This window comes from Mangifera indica, chromosome 7, assembly GCF_011075055.1.
Source record: "Mangifera indica cultivar Alphonso chromosome 7, CATAS_Mindica_2.1, whole genome shotgun sequence".
Classification (NCBI taxonomy): domain Eukaryota; kingdom Viridiplantae; phylum Streptophyta; class Magnoliopsida; order Sapindales; family Anacardiaceae; genus Mangifera; species Mangifera indica.
In genome coordinates, this window is record NC_058143.1 from 930596 (window position 1) to 951686 (window position 21091).

A 21091-nucleotide genomic window follows, 5' to 3' on the forward strand; every position below is an offset into this window, starting at 1 on the left:
CATTTACTGGTGCTCTAGTTAATATTTTTTAATCATTTTATCATCTTTACATGGTATAGGTGTGCCTGGCTATTTCGTTTTTCAAGTGATCATATGGATCAAAGTAATGTTGATATTTTTGCAAGACTTTTGTAAAACAAGGACAATTGCTATAGTGCATTATGCTAGCCTGCAATGAAACAATATGCTCTAAAATACCTTCTTTGGTATGTACATTTTTTGACATGGTGATATGATAGAAGCCCTAAGTTTGTGAAGCAATGATATAGTGGTTTGTGGCCTTGACCGCTTTTAGATTTTCTCCAAATCACTAGCTGTTTGGTGTTAGTGAACTTAAATTTTCCGACGTTGTGCCTAGATCATTTGCAAAACAAGAAAATAAAATATGAAATTGATAGAGCTGAAAGAACGAGTCAAAAAAAGTTGATACAATATATAAAGTTACAATTTACAATTTTATGAACAAGAAAATAATGGGTGAGTCAAGTCTTTTAATCTCATCTAGTTTATTCAGAAAAATTCTTGTCATATATCTTGTTGAAGCTACTTTGACTTCCTTTTGATTTCTTTCTCCAAACTATCAATTAACAAAAGACAAATATCAATATTTGAGTTGAAACGATACAAACAACCATAAAAAGTGCAACTTTAAGAACATTTGTATTAAGAAATTACTTAAGGTTTTAAAACTGTTCAGTGATCTGGTAAGAACTTGAGATTACCATATCCAACATGCGTTTTTTGGTAAAATATGGAAGCATAGAACACTTCTTGATCTCCACAAGTTTAAGAGATGAGATTTTAGAGTGTTTTCTTTTTGGGCATCTTTTAATCTTGTTGAAAATACATAAGTTTTATCAACATCACAAAGATCTTAAAATTTACAACAATTTTTATCTATTTGGAAATGTTTTACCACCGTTAAACAAATCACAAGCTACCTCAGTAGATTTCCTTTGCCTACACTTCTGCCTTACCAGCTTCACATTCCTCTTATCATCACAATAAGTTTAAAATGCCATAGTGTCATGATTAAGCCCAAGTTAATGAAGCAATAATCAAGTGGTTTATTCTTCAAAATTCTTCATATTTTCTCCATTTTGTAGCCGCGTTACTATTTGTGTGCTTAACTTTCAAACTCTATAACCAAATCACTTGCAAAACCAAGAAAAATCAAATATGAAATTGACACAACTGTAAAAATACATGAAACATTTGATATAAGGGTACAATGGTGACTTATAAATTCCTGAAGCGATGAAATTTTTTTAATCTTATCCATTTGTTTCACGAGATGCCCTGTCTTGTCTTCCTTTTTCTATGTTTCAACAAATTTTCAAGTAATAAAGGACAAATATCAATATTTGTGTTAATTATCAATAAAAAAATCAATATTTGTGTTGTAAATAGGCTAACCACCCGAAAATAACATGACTTTCAGAGCAATCTTATTAAGAACTTACTTAAAGGATGTGAGACTGTTTAGTTAATCTGGTAAAGATTGGAACTTATTAGATCTAAAAAGCCTTTTTAAGTAAACTATTTAAGTAGAACACCTCCTGATCTCCAAAGTTTGTGAGATGTGATTATAGATATTTTTGCTTGATAGTTCCTACAGAAAAGACGTGAATTTGTCATTATTTTAAAGAACTAAAAAATTACACAAGAATTTGTGACAAAGTTGGAAATATCTTACCACCATAGAAACTGATTGATCACAAACTACTACAGAAATGTCATAAGCTAAACTTTTTATTCAAGTTTTTCATCAAAGGTGACACATAACTCCCTTGAAGTTGTGTGGATTTCATTTCAAAATTCTTCCAGTATTCACCTTGAATATTAAAACATTCAAATTAAGGAGACATTCTTTCCTAGAATAAAAGTGTTATGATGGTGGGAACATGTTAGAATAAGACTACATACACACAAACAGAAAAATAAGATTAATTCTTGTTGCAACAGCTAGAAGATACAATCTCTGTATTGTAATTTCAGCAAGGTTTCCAAAGCTCCAAATCTGAAGCCAGGAGTTAGGTTCTAACAGTTGCTTTATGTTAAGTTGGAGACAGTGGCACCTGAAGAAAAATGAATCAGAAGGAATCACAAGAGTTGGAAAAGCAAGTAGCAAGGATCTTTGGCATATGTTTTTTTATAAAAAATTGCAATTATAGCTTACTTTTGATTGCCTTGGAACCACAAGAGTTGAGACAATCTATGAGATGACCAAGTGGAGATGTTTTTTAACAGAGGAACCACTTTCAATTTTTAAGTACTCTGTTATCAAAATGCCATACTCCTGAAACTAGAGCAATATTTTTACTTGCTTCTTGCTGGGAAAAAAAAAAGATAAATATTAAATTAAATTACATGTACTAAAACTTAAATTCAACCAAAAATGAGATTGACCTAAAACATTCAAGTACCTTGAAAACCTACAATCTGAGAATTTTGTTGACAGCTCAAAATTTTGTTCTAGTCAAACGATCTGATAAAAATAAAAATAAGGTTAGTAAAGTTTAAACTTGAGGCGAAGGAGTTATTTTCAAAACAATAAAAAGTAGAAATAAAAATAATATAATGGTTTATAAGTTAGAAGTAGTGACAAACCTAAAACCAAAGAAGATAAAGTTTTAAATCAATTATTCAATTTGAGAATAAAGATAGCTCAACACTTGCCTTCATATGTTCCTACCCTTAATTGTAGAAGTATATAAATAGAAGTCAAAATTATGAAATTTGCTTCAAATCTCTAAAATCATACAAATTAAACAATAATATCATCTAATCTATATTCAATGACCCTCTCAGAAATTGAAAGAATAAGTGTTTACATAAGAGGATTGAGAAAAAAATTTATCATACTTGCATAAGGTGGAAATCTATTGGTTGCTCTGCTTCAGCAGGATATATATATCAACTGTTGCCTCTAAATGTTCCTTACCTGAATTCAAAACTCACCAAAAACTAAGCTTAATATTAATTAATCTGTTACCGAAAGACCCTCTGAGGAATTGAAAAATGAAACAAGAACATGAAGAATTTACTTTATTTAGAATTCCAAAAGTTGGAATTTTCCTAAGTTGAGAAGTTTCTTGAGTTACCAAATAAATTTATGAAATTAGAAAAGTTGGATTAGAATTAGAGATACAAGGTATTATGTTAAGTTGATTAAAGTTAAATGAATTACCTGGACAAACCACAATTGAGAGATTCTTGTTGATCATCAGTTGCCAAAGTTCAAATGAGATTAATAACTTCAAAATTAATAGAAAAGATGTTGGATTAAGTAAAACTCTCGACAATAGTAGAGGCGTCATCAAGATATTTTACAAACCTTTGATGAAATTAGATACCTTTGGTAAGAGCTGTGGGATGGCAGGGTTACCAATGATCAACTCCTTTCATCAACTCCGGTTGATAATAGCCAATTCAATGTTCATTCTTGAAACAAGGATTCGTGGCAAGAACCACTACAAAAAAAAATAAAAGATTCTTTAGTGAGTAACAATTAATGTGGGATATATCCCATCATTATAAGTATTTTTTTATTATTTTAATAACTAATTATTTATACTCTTGTTAATGAAGTTTTAAATTTCTCATTAAAAAACTTAAAAATCCATTGTTATTGGTATGCCTGAATTTAAATTGAGTTAATTTGGTGTTAAAAATGGACTCAATTTGAATTTAAGTTGAGTTTAAATTGAGATAGTCAGTTTATTTTTAAAATCGAGTCAAAATTAAAGTAAAGATAATTCAACTAGATCCTTTTTGCAAGCCGAAAGATTAAGGTTGGATTCGAGTGAGCTCGGCTCGGTTCATATATAGTTGGCTCGAGTTCGAGTTTGAGTTCGTGCTCATGAAAGCAAAGCTCGAATTCGGCTCGGCTTTTTTTTTGTTATCAAAACGACGTCGTTTTAATACATATTGGTCAAAACGATGTCGTTTTATATCAAAAATTTTAATTAGAAAATCTGACAAGCAGCTCGAGCTTGGGTTAGGCCGACTCGGTTCGAATCTAACCCTACAAAAGATGATTGAACTTGAGCTTGAGCTTAACTTGAGTTCAAACAACTTTAAGATATGTTTGACAAGCTCAAGCTTGACTTCATTCAAATTAAACGAAGTTCAGGCTTAGGTGAGGTTGAATTTGATTTAGTTCCAATCCAACCAAATTAGTGCTTTCATTCGAGTCAGTCATGTCAGGATCAACACAAAGAAATTAAAAGTTGCTATAGTGGCGGGATATGTATGATCGTTAAACATTTGCAGAAAACTCACCACTATCTCCTTAACAGTCCCTATCAAACTGCTATTGCAAAGTTGAAAAATAAGACATTTTGTGATTTCACATCAAGATGTTTTTGGAGCTGAAACAACTTTGTAGATGTCCAGCTCTCTACGCCAAGCTTTATTGATTTAATTTAGAGGGTGTTGAAGAATTACACAATATCATCGCTTCAGTATGTACTTGATTGGCTTTTTGAACTTTGTCTTTTTAATTTTATTAGGCCCCTGCAGGCATACTTCATCAATTTTATTTGCAAAGAATTAATGGTCAATCAGACGAACCCTCCAGAATTCAGAGATTACTTTAGTCTAAAGTTAAATCTCTGAGCTGTTAGCCTGTTTCCATGGTGGCATTCACTTTCTGCCTTCTATCCAGGATCCAATTGATTAGGTTAGCAACCATTCTGATTTCTGGGTTCCATTTGCCACAGAAAATAAGCATTTTGAAGTGAAATTATAAGATGTTTGAATGTTTTGATATCAGAATTTTGTATTATGCTGTATTATGTGCACTCTTTTAGGTTTGTGAGATGGAGATTTTAACTCAAAAGATGGCAATTATTAAAATAATATTGTTTTATTCATTATTAAATAAAATAATATCTTTTTTATTAATTAATAGTAAACTCAAATTTGAACGACTAAATGACTGTTAAATAATCTTCCTTATATTTACATAATTCTCAAAATTTTGTGTTGTGAAGAATGTCACAATTGGAGACCCTTATTGTGTCTTGAGCATTGAAGATCTTCTACAGCCTATCGCTTCTCGCGTTTCTGTTTTCATTTTTTTTTTCTGCGTTGTCTTTGAAAAAAAAAAAACCTCCACAGCAGATAGTGATAGCCATTGTCAGATCTCAAATTCTAGCTAGCTTATTTCAGTGTTTTCGTTAGAAATCACGGTATATTTTTATCAAACACTTTGTCTACTTTCTATTTTATTTTTATTTCACCATGAATTTCTTTTGATACGATAAACCCTAACTTCTCCCATTGGAATCTACTCTTCCTATCAGAAAATCAAATTATATAGAAGTAATAGAAGTAGCTAGGCACATATGGATCCACAGATCTTGCTCTGTTATTCTTCATTTCTGATCATTGAATTGACAAAATCCTGTAATAGTAACAACTCCATGATTCAATGGTTCCTGGAGTAACGCGTTTATTCTTCATTTAGAGTGAGGAAGAAAAGATGAGAGAGAAAAAATCTGCATTCTGTAAAAATCGGAAACGTTTCACTGCCCTTCTTTAAATGGAAAATATCTGCAGTCTTCTTGGGCCTTCATTTTATAAACACTGGTTTGGGCCTTCGGTTTATAAACTTTTAATTCTTGACATGAATTAATTGATTCTATATTATGTATGGTGGTAGGAATTTTTTTTTTTTTTTATACATGGAACATATGAGTTATATTCAATTCCAATTATCCCTGTATCGCTACAAGATTGTAAACAGAGGTAAACTGTAGGGTAACAAGTTGAGCCCTGGGGCGAGTACAATTAGAATTCTGATTTCTTGTTTTGTAAGTTTGAAAATCTTTTATTTCTTCAAAGTGGAAAGTTCTTTTAGGCCCAAGTGAAATAAAAAGTAGAGCTTTTTCATATGCCTGGCCTTGCATTTTTTAAATTGACCGTAGATAAGCCTAGCCGAAGCTCAGGGTACTTCCTTCCTTAGGATTAGAGAGGCTTAAGTGCCTTGTAATATTTCCTCCTAGGGAAATTTCATAGCAGTGGAGTGGACATAGCTTTCATATAAACACTTAACCATTATAAATCCTTAAATGTGTGGTTTCTTTTAAATTCATTCTTTGTTTGCCTGATTATTATCAATCTTGAATGGATTTAAGTGTGTATAGCAGTTATCATGAAAATCACACTTTGTTTCACTCAGTAAATGTTTCACTAGACAATTTAAACACGTCCAATAATATTTGGCAATACATCATATACTTGTATTGTCTTTGTTGTGTTTTGTCCCATGCACTAAAATTTTCGTTTATGAAATGTAAACCGAATATGTGTAAATAATATTGAAATCCATAAATGAGTTTGTATATTGGTGGCTTTCAATCTGTAATGTTAGTAGCAATAATAACAGTTGTTGGAGTTTTTAAAAGATTGGAAAACCTTGAAATTATTATAGGAGTTACAAATTGAAATTTTTATAGGAGTCACATATTGAAACTATTATAAGTGTTACTAATTAATAGTATAGGAGTTATAAACTTTAAAATGCAAATAAATTTGTAATATAAGTTAAAAGTTTCTATATAATACATTAAAAATTGTCTAACTAGCTATAATATCTTCAACACTATAAGATTTCATGATTATTTTCTAATGGTCCTGCTCATTTAGAAGAGGGGTTGAGAGTTTTTGGATTGCATCTTGAAGCCTTTGAAATACCATTCATACTTGTACAAAAGGAAGACTTTCTTGTTGATCTTGAGGGTAACATATACTTGTCTATCTCTCTTTTTGTTTTTTGTTTCTTTTGGGTAAGTTATTTTGTCTTTAGGATTCTGCATTTTATTTTAATAGTGGAACTTGGGGATATGCAAGCTTTCTCCTAAACATAATGAAACGATTACTGGTAAAAATACTTTCAATCTCTCTCTTTTCTTTTTCCAATTTTATCTTAGCAAATGTGTATACTGAAATTAGTTGATTCATATTTGATGCACATATGCATGTAACTCAACAGTTGAGCTTCAGAAAGAGAAAATTAAGAAAAGTTCTATCACCACAAGGTACGTATGTGTGTGCTGAAATAATTTTTATTTCAAGATTGATTTGATTTTCATGTCAGCATGTTTATTGTTTATAATGTTGCATGCACGTCTCTTTTTATTATGTTTGCTACTGCTATGTTCATTGTTTGCTTGACTACCGCAAGGATATGAGTTCTAGTGTTTCTTTATTAAGTCTGTCTAAGGCTGATGTTCTGTTAGAAAGTGGTGAAGCAATTTTGGTGAGCACATGATTTGTTTCATCTGCCATTTTGGCAGCTTCACTTCATGTAGCACGTGTTTACATCTTCTTGATGGAGTTCATATTGTTAGGGAGAGAATATTGCTTGAGAAGGGACCTTAAAGTAAAAGCATTTAAGACTTTTAACTGCATAAATCTGAACTTTGTTTGGGAACTCACTGGCTTGTACTGCTTTGTTGAGTTATAATGCTCTCAAAACACATCGTGCATACTTCATCTACTTCAAAGATATTTTTAAATTTTCTTATGGGTTGATCCAGTTTTTTCCTATATCAAGAAGCATTAGACATACAAGAGAAAAGTAAAAAAGGTTTTTGCAATCTCATTGTTTAAAATCTGCAGATTTTCTTTCTTCTGCTTTTTATTCCTCAATCAAATATTATTGTGTACTTCAAATTGTTTCTTTTGACATGAAAACTGTTAATTAGGGTCTATGCCTACAATTCCTACAAGATGAGACACCAAATGCAAAACAATTAAGAAAAGGAAGTACCGCTTGGGACAACAAAAACACATGACAGCAAAGGAGTGGAGTAGCAAGGACCACCAAATTTGGAGAGGTTGCATGACAATCTATGGGAAGACTTGACTGTAATGAGGATAAATGGAGATGGGAAGGATCTAAAAAGAATTCCAAAAAGAAAATTGTTGAGAAGGAAGAAGAGAGAGAGTTCCACCCTCTCAAAAACTATAGGGATTAATCTGCTTATTTAAGTTTTTTGTGTTTCTTGAATCTATGTTAATTTTAATGTAAAGAACTGCAAAGTGGATTAATTGAACTTTTATTGTAATTCTGGAAAAGCTTTTCAATACAAGTATCAGTTTACAAATATTGTTTTGATATTTGAGTACATTCATAATTTAATATAACAATAGTTATCAATATTCAATTTAGGAATGAAATATTTAGAGATAATTTTAATTTTATTTTAAAATAATTATTTTAAAAGGCAAAGTTCTTTATTTTTAGAAACAAAATTTTAGTTCCGTCTTGAATGTTATTTAATAATAATCTTAGGAGACTGAAATTTTAATTTTATCTCCCTAACATTTAGGATTTCTGTTTTGATAATTTTGAAAAATGTTTTTTTATTTTTGTCCTAAAATAATTATTTTAGGAGACTGAATTTTAATTTCAAAATTACATCCTTTTATCTCCAATTTTCGCTTTTTATGCAACACATCCTAAGAAGGTTCTTATATATAATTAATTAATATAAATTTCTAAAATAATTAAAAGAAATCCTCCCAAATTGGTGCCTACGTGCACAGCTCGCCAACTCAAGGTTTCACTTCTAATCTAGGGAGAAGGACTATTTCCCACGCAACTTTTGATGCATTCTCAAAATGATACCCACGTCAGATGAAAATTTAGTTTTTCCACCCATGAGCCGTTAATGTGGATGGTTTCTGTTTGCATAAGGGTAAAATGTCCATTTTACCCTTGTTAGATGAAATGACAAAAATACCCCTCTGCAAAATTCATCCCAAAATTGATGTGAGGGTTTATCTTCACCCCCCTTAGGTTTAGAAACTAACATTTCACCTTACCTAAAGTTTTTAAACTTTGAAAACTAACATTTTCACCCCCAAACCTAGGGTTTCCAAATTTTTCAAAAAACAGCCGCCCCCCATAACTTTCAAAACTAGCAGTTTCACCCCCATTCTTCAACTCCATCTCCCGACGTCGTCTCCGGCGTAGTCACCTGCCTCCTCCTTCTCCTGGTGCGACGGCGGTGGTGGCCGAAGAAGGAAGAGACGGAGATCTCCTTCTCCTGGTGCACGGTGCGACGAAGAGACGGAGATCTCTTCGTCGCACAATGCGACGAAGAGACAGAGATCTCTTCGTCGCACCACCGTGCGACGAAGAGGTCTCTTTTCGTCACTCCACCCAGACGACGAAGGACAACTCTTCGTCGTCCTTCGTCGCTCGACGCGTCGTCCAAACGCTACGACGAAGGACGACGAAGCGTCGTCTTTCGTTTGTTCTTCCAGATCTGGACGACTCTTCGTCGTCCAGATCTGGGCGACGAAGGGTCGTCCTTCGTCGTCCTTTGTAGTCGGAGATCTCCCATCGATCGATTGCAGCGGCCGTCGGTGGTGGCCGGAGAAGGAAGCAAACCCTAGGGGGTGAAATTAAACTTTTCAAACTTTGAGGATGGGTTCGGTACTGTTTAAAACCTGGAGGGGGAAACGCGAAAATTTTTATGTTTTAATGTTTTAAAAGTAAATGACGATTTTGCCCCTGTCCCTAACTGAAAAAATGGACGGCAGTTTGGTCATGGGTGGGAAAACTGGATTTTCATCTGGCGTGGGTATCATTTTAAGAACGCATCAAAAGTTGGGTGGGAAATAGTCCTTCTCCCTCTAATCTATCCATTAACCAAACATATCTCTAACCAATTCTTTTCTTTTCTTTTCATAATTTTCCTTCAATTTCTCGAGAAAATTTCTAATCCTAATCTACTTATCTTTATTACACGCCGATGGCCACGGGCCGAACCTCCATCCCTCCCTATTCGGACGATGAAATTGGCGCAATTAACGACACCATTACAAGACTTCTCAGCTTTCATTCCATCCGTGACCGTTTACGCTTCAAGAGAAACCCTAACTACAGTCAGTCGAAGAGCCAGATAAAGCCGGCTCTCCACCGCAACTGGCTCCACCATTTGTTGCGGAATATCATACAGTTTTGAAATTTTTGACTATTTATCCAAAAAGAAAACTCTGCTTCCTGTTATTTAGGTAAAATAGTTCTATGCGTCATGTTGTGTATAATCTGCCAATTTGAATGGAAAACTACTTCTGTGCATTACGTTTTAATACAACATATCAATTTGAAAACCAGTTTTGCACTTTTGTTAATGTGGTATACTTTTTTTGGTTGGTTGATAAGACTTGCTGGCTATTTTGTTTTCGTTGGCTTTTTTGAATTGGAAAAATACTTCGATGCATTATGATTTAATACAAAATATCAATTTGGAAGCAAATCTATGGTTCTCTTGGTGAAGTTTAAAAAAATGTGCACACCTTAGTATCAACATAAATGTGATTTAGGGTGGTAGGATGAGAAAGGATTCTCTGTTCTTATTTTGTAGGTTGAGAATGCACGCCTATATTCGAATTTGACATAAGCTTGATGCATAGATTTCCACAAATGAACTTTTTTGAGAGTGAATTTTTTTCATTGCTACATGCTGAGGCGATTTCTTGGTTTGGTGAAAGCTTCATCAAATGATAGTCTTTTTCTATATAGCATCACAGCTCGTGGCAATATACTGTAGCAGATGGTTAAAAAATATGAGTTTCATGCATGTACTTGACGGGGTTGAACTGCATCCACCAATATCTGATGTTTCATGCGATGGTCTTGCTGCCAGGGTATACTTCTATGCTTGTCCTATTATTTCTTTGAGATCGTTGTTTGTTAGATTTGAGTAATTTGATAACTAATGGGAATAAATCATGGGTGTCATTGTGTCTATGCATATGCTTGAAAAGTGTGGGATGTTAACTGAAATTGCTGGAAATTACTTAGATGAAGGGGCAAATCCTTTCCATGGAGTTGAGGCGTGAGTGAAATTGGATCCATGTTGAGGCATGAATGTCTTTGCACACGAGCTGCCTTATTGCTTAAGGTTCTTTAAAGACTGTTGTTAAGATAAAATGCTTGTAATCTCTTTATTTTGATTGAAATCTGTTTCTGACTAGTCATTAGCTACTTCTTTCAATATGGCAAACAAAAGTAATGATATGTTCTTTAAACATTTGCAGACTGCTATTGTTGGAGATGATTCTGCATTGCCTCCGCCTCAAGGCATAGCTGGACAAAGAGGTTTGGCAGGCCCTATTCTTGTTTACAAGGTTCTCTGTTTCTTCATTTTCCTCCTTACATATATGCATGTACGGGCCTTTCTTGCATATGCATTTACATACTCACGCTTTAGGCCCTTTCTACTATTACTTATTCCTGTAACAATTTATATTTGTATTGGTTGATTTAATTTTTTATGTCTTTATCCTTTCGTATATGTCTGAAATGCTCTTACACTAAATTTTTAGTTCTGATTATGCATGTGGAGTTGGAAAGTCAGGTTGCTGGAGCTAGCTGCTGCTGCTGGCCTTTCCCTTTCTTAAGTTACTCTGTTACTGCAGAAGCAAATCGTGCATCTGAAATGGTTGGGAAAATGGGTGTTGCCTTATCTGTTTGTACACTGCCTGGGCAGGTTTCATCATGTTGTCTGGGTTCTGGAAAAATGGAACTTGGTCTTGAGATTGTGAGTTATTTTCAAAACGACATCTTATGCATGAAGTATATAGTAGTGAATATAAAGTTTATTAAAATGTGTTTGGTGTAAATAATATGTTGGAAATAAATTGAATTTCATTCAATATTTCAGAATTTGTCAGTTTTTATCTTGAGTTGGTTGCTTCTGATGCTGTGCACATTAAAGTGGTCAAGTATTCTTGTGGATCTTTTACAGGGCCACTGCTTACAGTTAGTTCCTAGACTCGTAAAAATTTGCTTCCTTGTTGACAAAATTAAATTGAACTAAGATAAGTTTCTTTTCAGCATTGTGAATCTGGTGCTGTTGTTGTGGACCTTCAACTTGTAGTTGTAGTGTCTCTTTTGTGCTTAAGCAGATATTGTCAAGGGTATGCTCAATACCTGGGAGATATCTTATTTTACAGGATACATTTAGCTTTGTTCATTTAAAGAGAAAAAAAGAAAAGGGTTTTAAAAAAACTTTAAAAAGTATTTCTCCACTGAACAAAGTTCCTGGGAAGGCTTGAGAAAAAATTACTGGTACTTTTGACATATTTTCTCTGCAACATGTGCTTACTCAGCTAAATTGAATGAAAAAGCTTCTTCCTGATGGGGTTGTAAGAAGTTAAAAGAAACAGAAAAATCTCAAACTAGTCATGCATTTTGAAGAGAAATTACAAACCAATATATTTCTGATTTTAGTTAAATTTTGTAAATGCAGAATAGCTGCCACTCTATGGTACTGATGATTGTAGCAGGCAAAGCAGTCCCTAACTTGCAATTGGAGCATGGATTGGCTGTCAAGATGTTCCACTCTATGGCTATTTTTTGGTTGTCTTTTCACTTTGTTGAAAAGATGTTTCATATGAATTGTTGGACTTCAAGAATTGATATAATTATTAATTTTCATTTAATATAAATTTTTTTTTCCCAAATTTACCATAGAAATGGAAACTGATTTTTTTAATCTTCAATTCACAACACAATCAAGGAAAAAAATTTGTTCTCAATTTACTACATAATTAAGGACAAAAAATTTTGTCTTCAATTCACTGTGCAATCAAGAACAAAAAAATTTGTCTCACATTCAGCACACAATGGAACATAAATTCCACATAAATTCCAGATTTCTTGTTCCAGTATTAGTCCAGCAACAGGAGTGCAGCAGCAAGGAAGAGCCTACCCAGGACTACATCTTCAGCATGTATTTCATCCCCAAACACATTAAAATCTCCAGCAAACATCCTGATACCACTAATCCAGCAGCAGTGAACAGCAGCTTCAAGGCAAAACTCCAGGTCTGTAGCACCCTGCAACTGCATTTTTTGACATGATGAAGCCCTGAGTCTGTGAAGCAATGATCTAGTGGTTTGTGGCCTTAAAAGTTTTTAGATTTTCTCCAAGTCACTAGCTGTTTGATGTTAGTGAACTTAATGTTTCCAATTGTGTGCCTAGATCACCATCTGCAAAAGAAGGAAATAAAATATGAAAATGACAGAGCTGAAAGAAAAAGTAAAAAAATTGATACAATAGATAAAGTTACAACTTACAATTAAAATAGTGGGTGAATCTAGTCTTTTAATCTTATCCAGTTTACCCAGAAAAATTCTTGTCATGTATTCTGTTAAAGCTACTTTGACTTCCCTTTTATTTCTTTCTCCAAACTATTAATTAATAAATGACAAATATCAATATTTAAGTTGAAATTAGACAAACAATCATAAAAAACACAACTTTGAGAACTTTTATATTAAGAAATTATCTAGTAAGGACTTGAGATTATCATATCCAACAAACCTTCTCTAACAAAATGTACAAGTGGATAACACTTTTTAATCTCCACAAGTTCAAGAGACGAGATTTTAAAGTGTTTTTTTTTTTGTTTTGGCTTTCTTTGATCCTGTTGAAAAGATATAAGCTTTGTCATCATCATAAAAATCGTAAAATTTACAAGAATTTTTATTCATTTGGAAATGTCTTACCACGATTGGAATTGATGTCATGCTGCTTTAGTAGATTTCCTCTACCTACATTGTTGCCCTACCAGCATCACATTCCTCTTATCATCACATTAAGTTTACAATGTTATAGGAACACGATAAGGCCCAAGATTGTGAAGCAATGATCTAATGGTTTATTCTTCAAAACTCTTCATATTTTCTCCCTTTTTTGCAGCCGTATTGTTGTTTGTGTGCTTAACTTTCAAACCCTGTAACCATATCACCTATAAAACCAAGAAAAATGAAACACGAAATTGACATAGCTATAGAAATGCATGAGACAAATGATACAAGAGTACAATTGTGACTTACAAATATTTGAAGCGATGTAATATGTTTTAATCTCATCAATTTGCTTTAGGAGATTTCTTGCCTTACCTTGCCTTGCCTTGCCTTTTCTTTATTTCAACAAGTTGTCAAGTAACAAGAGACAAATATCAATATTTGTGTTGCAAACAGGCTAACCGACAGAAAATAGCGTGACTTTGAGAGCAATCCTTTTAATAACTTACTTAAAGAATATGAAACTGTTTAGTTAATTTAGTGAGGACTAGAACGTATCAAATCTTGTAAGTTATATAAGCATAACACCTCTTGATCTCCAAAGTATATGAGATGTGATTCTAGAGATTTTTACTCTTGCAGTTTCTGCAGAAAAGACATAAACTTGTCATCATTTCAAAGATCTAAAAATGTACAAGAATTTGTTATCAAAGTTGGATCCTGCATAGTGTTGTTTGCAAAGAGAAAGTAAATAATGATTCCTTAAATAAGCTATAAAGTGTAAACCATAGATTAATAATGATGCATTTCACAATATGTCTTTGCATAAACAAAAACAATGAGATAACAATAAAAATACCATACACACAAGCAGGAAAAATGCTGCTTGATTAATCGTTGCAACAGCTAGAAGATACAATCTCAGTATTGGAATTTCAGCAAGCAGACACGCAGTAAGTTTAGATCCGGAAAATTTAGACATGCCAGGATTAGGTTCTAACAGTTGCTTGTCTAAGTTGGAGACAGTGGCACCTGAAGAAAAATAAATCAGAAGGAAAATAGTAGACCCAGATTTGCAAAAGAAAGTAGCAAGGATCTTTAGCTTATGTTTTTATCAAAAAATTGCAGAGATTGCTTACTTTTGATTACCTTGGAACCACAAAAAGTTGAGACAATCTATGAGATGACAAAGTAAAGAAGTTTTGAAACAGAGGAACCACTTTCAATTTATAAGATTAAAATGCCATCCTCTACTTCTGAAACTAGAGAAATTTTTTTAACTTGCTTCTTGCTGGAAAAAAATGATAAAATACTGAATTAAATTATACGTATTAAAATTTAAATTCAACCAAAAATGAGATTGACATGAAACATATAAGTACCTTTGTAAACTTCAATCTGAGAATATTGTTGATAGCTCAGAATTTTGTTGTAGTCAAATTTCTGACATAAGTAAAAAAAAGTTAGCGAAGTTTAAACTTAAGGTAGAGGAATTATTTTCTAAACAACACAAAGTAGAAATAAAAATTGTAGAATGGTTCAAATGTTTGAAGTTTTGACAAGCCCAAAACTAAACAAGATCAATTTATAAATCTATTATTCAGTTTGAGAATGAAAATAGCTCAACACTGACCTCTACACATTTTTGCCTTGAATTGTAGAAGCACAGAAATAAAAGCCAAAATTATCAAATTTGCATCAAATCTCTTAACTCATACAAATTAAGCAATAATCTCATCTAATCTTGTATTCAATGACCCTCTCAGAAATTGAAAGAATAAGTGTCTGCATAAGAGGAAACAAAAATTCAGAAAGAATTTATCACATACTTGCATAAGGTGAAAATTTACTGGTTGCTCTGCTTCAGCAAGATATATAGAAGTCCGTTACTAGGTTTTGCTCTCATCAATTGGCGGACTCCATATATAAATCCAAGAGTAAGGTAGAAAATGCGTAATTTTACAATGTTAGATATATAAACACAATGTTTAATATGCTTACATGAAGTTAGACATTGAAAACTTTAAGCCTTTCCGATGATTTCTGCAACATTGAATCTAAGCATAGCAGTCCTGCATTGTGTTGTTTACATTGAGTAAGTAAACAATTATTCCTTAAATAAGCTATAAAAATCTGTTGTTGAAAGATCCTCTCAGGAAACAAGAACATGAAGAATTTACTTTATTTAGAATTCCAAAAACTGGAATTTTCCTAAGCTGAAAGTTTCTTGAGTCACCAATAAATTTTTGACATTAGAAATTTTGGACTAGAATTTGAGATACAAGGTATCATGTTAAGTTGATTAAAGTTAAATGAATTACCTGGACAAACTATAATTGAGAGATTCTTGTTGACCATCACCTGTCAAAGTTCAAATGAGATTAATAACTTCAAAATTAATAGAAAAGATATTGGATTAAGCAAAAATCTGGACAACAGTAGAGGTGTCATCAAGATATTTTACAAACCTTTGATGGAATTAGATGTATCTGTGCCATTTGGAAAATTAGAGAAAGAAGCGCGAAAGATCAACTTCGTACTCCTTTGAATTGTAGATGAATTTGCCATCTATTACAACTTTAGGAATTTGAGCAATCTTTGAGGAATATTTTCCCCTAACATTTTTCCATCGTTTTATAAGCAGTGGACAATCTGTAATCCATACAGACTGAAGTGAGGATGGCAGGGTTTGCAGGGATTTGAGTTTTGGGCATTTTATAATTGATAAATCTTTGAAGTTGCCAAGATCGGGAATGGATCTAAGGTTTGGGCAATCCGCAATCACCAATTGTTCATGAGAGGTATGGCTGCTCAGACTTGGAATTAATTTGATCCTTGGGCAATTGGAAATTATGAAATCTGTAAGAGAGGTGAGGTTGCTCAGATCTTGGATTGATTCAAGCTGTGGGAGATTAGCGATGTTCAACCTTTCAAGAGAGGTGAGGCCGCTGAGACTTGGAATTGATTCAAGCTGTGGGAGAGCAAAGATTTGCAAACTTTCAAGAGAGATGAGGCCGCTGAGACTTGGAATTGATTCAAGCTGTGGGAGATCATGGATTTCCAAACTTTCAAGAGAGGTGAGGCCGCTGAGACTTGGAATTGATTTGAGCTTTTGGCATTTCGCAATGTACAACTCTGTAAGAGAGGTGAGGCCGCTGAGATTTGAAATTAGTTCAAGCTGTGGGAGATTGTTGATTCGTAACTCTTTTAGAGATTTGAGGTTGTTCAGGTCTGAGATGGATTCAAGCAGTGGGAGTGAATTGATACCCAACCCTTCAAGAGCGGTGAGGTTGGTCAGGTCTGAGATGGATTTAAGCTGTGGGAGTTCTCCAATTTGCAACTTTTTTGGAGAGGTGAGTTTTCTTATTCCCATTCCCATTCCCTTGTCATCTTCACATTCATTAAATAAGAGTTGTCTAAGGCTGGTGGGAACACCTTCTCTCACCGACAATTTTGGACATCCATCTATTTTAATAGACTCAAGGCAATGGAAGATGGTGTAGACCTGAAGGTAAGGATTCAAGATTTTCACAATACGCTAAAGTAATATTTTTAAGACACGTGCTATTATCAAAGGACTCAGCAATTGACTTTAGCTCTTCACAAACAACAATATAGATGGATGTAAGTGCCTTAGGGAGGTACTCATTTCTACGAGATGATAATGTTTCCAGCGCACTGCAATAACCAACATCTAGTTGGTTGAGTGTCTCAGGCAACGGACCATCTAATGATATGCACTTGAGAGATTTACACCATAAAACACTTATGGACTCAATAAGAGAACAAACACTTAAATCCTTCAAAAATTTCAGTTCTCTACATTCTTCAATCCTAAGCCTTTTTACAGATAAAGGTAAGACATCGCTATCAATGAATGTTAGAGTCTGACAGGAATTAATATGAAATTCTTCCAGAGATGATGGTAGCATGCCCCTTCCAATAGATCTTAGATTCTGACACTCACTAATCTCAAGAGAATTTATATTGGAAAGAAAATTGGTGTTTTCCAAACTTTGCCATGATTTCATAATCTCTTCATTATGAGCAATCCTCAAATGATATACTCTTTGAGAACCTTTATTTAATTTATCTTCAACAGTCGAAATATTTGCAAGATATTTAGAATCCAAATTCTCAAAATCAATTGAACCATCATTACATACCATTCCTTTACAATTATTAATTTCTAATTTGCAACCTATAGGATAATTTGATAACGAGACCACCAACTTTGGACAATCCTTAATAATAAATCTTTCTAATGAAGAAAAATAATTAGGAACTTCTCCAATAAGTTGGGGACATTTTTCAATAGTAAACACACGCAAATTAGAGAGTCGTGACGAATCTCCTAACCAAGATGGAAAACTTTCACCACTATAGCCTCTGATTGTGAGTTCTCTTAAATTGATAGGAGGCTTTAGCTTGTCAAGTAGATTCATTTCTACATCTATTGCCTGTGAGTTTACTTGATCTCTCCATTCTAGTATCAACACTTTTAGTTTGCTCTTATTGCTTAGTATTTGCTCTTGTATGTGATTTAGATCTGTCACATTCTGTAATTCTGAAATGTGAAGCTCTCGAAGAAAACTTAAACTCCTCAAATCTTCCAAATGAGAACCTTTATCCTTGCCCACAATAAAATTAGACAATATTTGAAGATTTTTCAACTTTTCTATTTCGAATGGCATCTCTTTCAATGAATTTTCACCACTTATATCAAGATGACAAAGATTAGTCAAATATCTCATTTTGGAAGGTAATTTCACGAGATCAAAACAGTCTTTCAATAGCAAAGTTTGCAAGTTAAATAATTGACATGTTGACTCAGGCAAACTTCTTATCTTAGTATTAGAAAAGTTGAGATACCTTAAATGTATCATATCTCCAATTAAATCAGGTAAATAAATTATTTGATATCCTTCAAAAGATAGTACTCTCAACATTTTTAACTTTGGCAACAAATCAGAAATAACTATAGCACTTATAAAACCACACCATACATGTCTCACGTGCAAAAATGTTCTTAGACTTTTTGCTTTTTCCAAAGCTTTAAATTTATTTATTTTAGTGCAACGATCAGGTTCATAAGTAAAATGACGAACTTTTTCAAAATATTTTGATGGCTCAACAATATTTTGCTCAGATCTAAAATCGATTCCTTCAAAAGCCCATCGAGCAAGATCATGAACAAGATCATGCATAACATATTCAGAACTATCGCTACTTAATTGTTGGAAAAGCGACCATAAACATAATTTATGAAAACACTCACTTGCCTCATCTAGTTGCTTCTCAGATGGCTGAACAATACCTTCAGCAATCCATAAAAGTGCAAGTTCCTTCTCCTCAAATTCGTAATCCTGAGGAAAAATTGAGCAATAGCCAAAACATCTTTTTAGATTGGAAGGAAGATAATAATAGCTTAGCTTTAATGCTGGGAGAACGTGATCACTTTCATTAGGTGTACTCCATATTTTGCTTTCCAATATATTTTCCCATTTATCGCTCTGCTTAAAGCGTAGAAGACCACCGAGGGTCTTTGCTGCCAGTGGTAGACCGCCACACCTTTCAACAACTCTCTTGTAAATTGAATCCGAAATTTGATTAGGAACAGCAAATGCACCAGTCCCAAATGCATGCTCCTCAAACAAGGACTTACAAGCTTCGTCAGATAAAAGCCTTAATCGATGAGTATGAGAGCATCTTATTTCTTGTGCAACATGTATATCGCGTGTTGTCACGATCATCATGCTTCCAGGTGCACCAGCTGTGAAAGGAGACATGAGCTGTTCCCAATTCTTATACTCCACCTTCCAAATATCGTCTAATACTATCAAGAATTGCTTTCCACTTACTACCTCTTTCAGCTTAACTTGCACTTCATTCAAATTATAATTATTTGGATCAAAGGATGAGACTTGCTGAAGAAGTTCCTTTGAGATTTTGAGAACGTCAAAGGTGGTTGTGGTTGAAACGCACACCCACGCTTTTTTCTCAAACTTGAAATCTTCCGACTCCGTGTGGTTGTACACAACCCGAGCAATTGTCGTTTTGCCGATCCCTCCCATGCCGACAACTGCTATCACTTGAAAGTTGGTACCGCTTTTCACCATTTTCAATAGTTCGGCTTCATCTTCACTTCTGCCATAAACAACTTGTTCAGGTGGGACGCTTGAAGTTTCCTCTGGTTTTTGCGGTGCAGAGACGTTAGTTGGTGGCAGTCCAGAAAGCTCCAGCAACTTAAGTTCTTCTGATCTTTTCCCACAGAGTTGTTCCAACCGGCTATTGATTCTTTTGATCTTGCACCCCATCTGGACAGCGAACAAAGGACTAGAGAAAGAAGCTGGGAGACAGCTAAATCCTCTGCTGGAGCTAGCCTGGTGTTCTGCCTTGCGTTTGTGTCGCAAAGCTTCGTAGGCAAACTCATCCAGTAAGTCCTCCGCATCATGAGCCCAATGTTGAAGATTGTCAAGCCACTCTTTGACTTGTTTACCCATCAGCTGCCTGTCTTCTGCATTGCGAAGAAGGTCTTCAACCATCTGCAACTTGTTCTCCAGCTCTTTGATCTCTGAATCTACCCCTCCGACAAGTTGCTGGGCAAAGTCCCGCACTTCATTGGACCCCAATATCTTAAACAACCCCATAACGAGTTCGGAGACGACAGGCTCCAGAACGACTTCCATGGTTCGATTGTTGGAAATAAGGAAAGATTTAAGATTGTAACAAGAAGGGAAGAAAGTGAGAAAGAAAGAGAAAGTTGTTAATTTTGTTTATAAGGAGAGTGCTCAAAATAAAAGAATGTTTTGAGTCACAAGTCATTCTTAGATAAATACCTTACTTATTCTTGAGATAAAGAAAGGAAAGGAATCTTTCAAATGTTGTTTACAGCTCATGCCTTTAAAAAAGAAAGAGGAATAGAGAATCATTCTTTGCGTCTTTCCTCAGCCATTTTGGTTTCTTCATCCTTGATCATTCTTCATAATTCACTCTGTATATATTATAAGTGGAAAGGACAGTCTTCTTATATACCAGTCCTCTGCTTTTAAAATGTACAAAGCAAAGGAGATACTCTGCTCGCTCTCTGTTTATAAGATTTCACTGAGAATTTTCCCTTTCTCAATTAGGTCATTTCTGGCTGTGCCATATAGGCTTGTTTCCAATTTTAACAAAAGGGTTAACTTATTAGAGGTTAATGAATGTTTGCAATTAAGGCTTGTCACTACCCAAAGCTTCAGCATCATTGAAATGGTGATGACTCAATAACAAACAGGCAGGGCTTTAACATGTTTACTATCAAACCTTTTTCTGCCTAATTAGCCTGAGGTTTTATTGGTTACAACAAGTATATAAGATTAGTGAAAGAAAGCCATAAGACAATCACACACACAAGAACCCCTAATTTATGTGGTTCGGAAAATTTGTGCCTACATCCATGGGAGATGAGTTAAATGACAAAAATGGAAATAATAATATAAAGTCTAATACACTCACATTAAACCCTTACCCAAACCCAAAACTGTGGTAC

General features: G+C 33.9%; 3 protein-coding genes across 53 annotated transcripts in view; 1 reads left to right on the forward strand and 2 right to left on the reverse strand.

Moving 5' to 3' along the window:
• The window catches only part of LOC123220639 (putative 3,4-dihydroxy-2-butanone kinase), a 42599-nt gene extending 30107 nt beyond the window's left edge, over window positions 1–12492 (forward strand). Inside the window, exons 2-6 of one of the 3 annotated variants that reach the window (XM_044643190.1) lie at window positions 10493–10671; window positions 11065–11154; window positions 11373–11567; window positions 11691–11788; window positions 11864–11919. In XM_044643190.1, coding sequence (XP_044499125.1) covers window positions 10525–10671; window positions 11065–11154; window positions 11373–11567; window positions 11691–11788; window positions 11864–11906 — 573 coding nt within the window. In that variant the 5' untranslated portion in view covers window positions 10493–10524 and the 3' untranslated portion in view covers window positions 11907–11919. Of the gene's footprint in view, window positions 1–9660; window positions 10036–10492; window positions 10672–10828; window positions 10929–11064; window positions 11155–11372; window positions 11568–11690; window positions 11789–11863; window positions 11920–12278 lie in introns of those variants that run through there. The other 2 variants (XM_044643191.1, XM_044643192.1) reach the window with 2 other exon arrangements.
• LOC123220617 (putative disease resistance RPP13-like protein 1) overlaps window positions 1–20364 on the reverse strand; it is an 84612-nt gene extending 64248 nt beyond the window's left edge. For all 22 annotated transcript variants that reach the window (XM_044643100.1, XM_044643092.1, XM_044643091.1 and 19 more), the window contains exons 1-2: window positions 16029–20364; window positions 15882–15921 (exon numbers count right to left, since the gene is read on the reverse strand). In XM_044643100.1, coding sequence (XP_044499035.1) covers window positions 17040–20249 — 3210 coding nt within the window. In that variant the 5' untranslated portion in view covers window positions 20250–20364 and the 3' untranslated portion in view covers window positions 15882–15921; window positions 16029–17039. The remainder of the gene's footprint in view (window positions 1–15881; window positions 15922–16028) is intronic.
• Window positions 2056–21091, reverse strand: part of LOC123220598 (putative disease resistance protein At3g14460) — a 60159-nt gene continuing 41123 nt past the window's right edge. For 5 of the 28 annotated variants that reach the window (XM_044642940.1, XM_044642914.1, XM_044642904.1 and 2 more), the window contains 3 exons: window positions 13870–14592; window positions 13540–13781; window positions 12580–13020 (listed from right to left, as the gene is read on the reverse strand). The gene's annotated coding sequence lies outside the window, so the exon portion shown is untranslated. Of the gene's footprint in view, window positions 2079–12579; window positions 13021–13107; window positions 13222–13354; window positions 13458–13539; window positions 13782–13869; window positions 14593–14699; window positions 14852–14942; window positions 15004–15193; window positions 15633–21091 lie in introns of those variants that run through there. The other 23 variants (XM_044642928.1, XM_044642927.1, XM_044642931.1 and 20 more) reach the window with 23 other exon arrangements.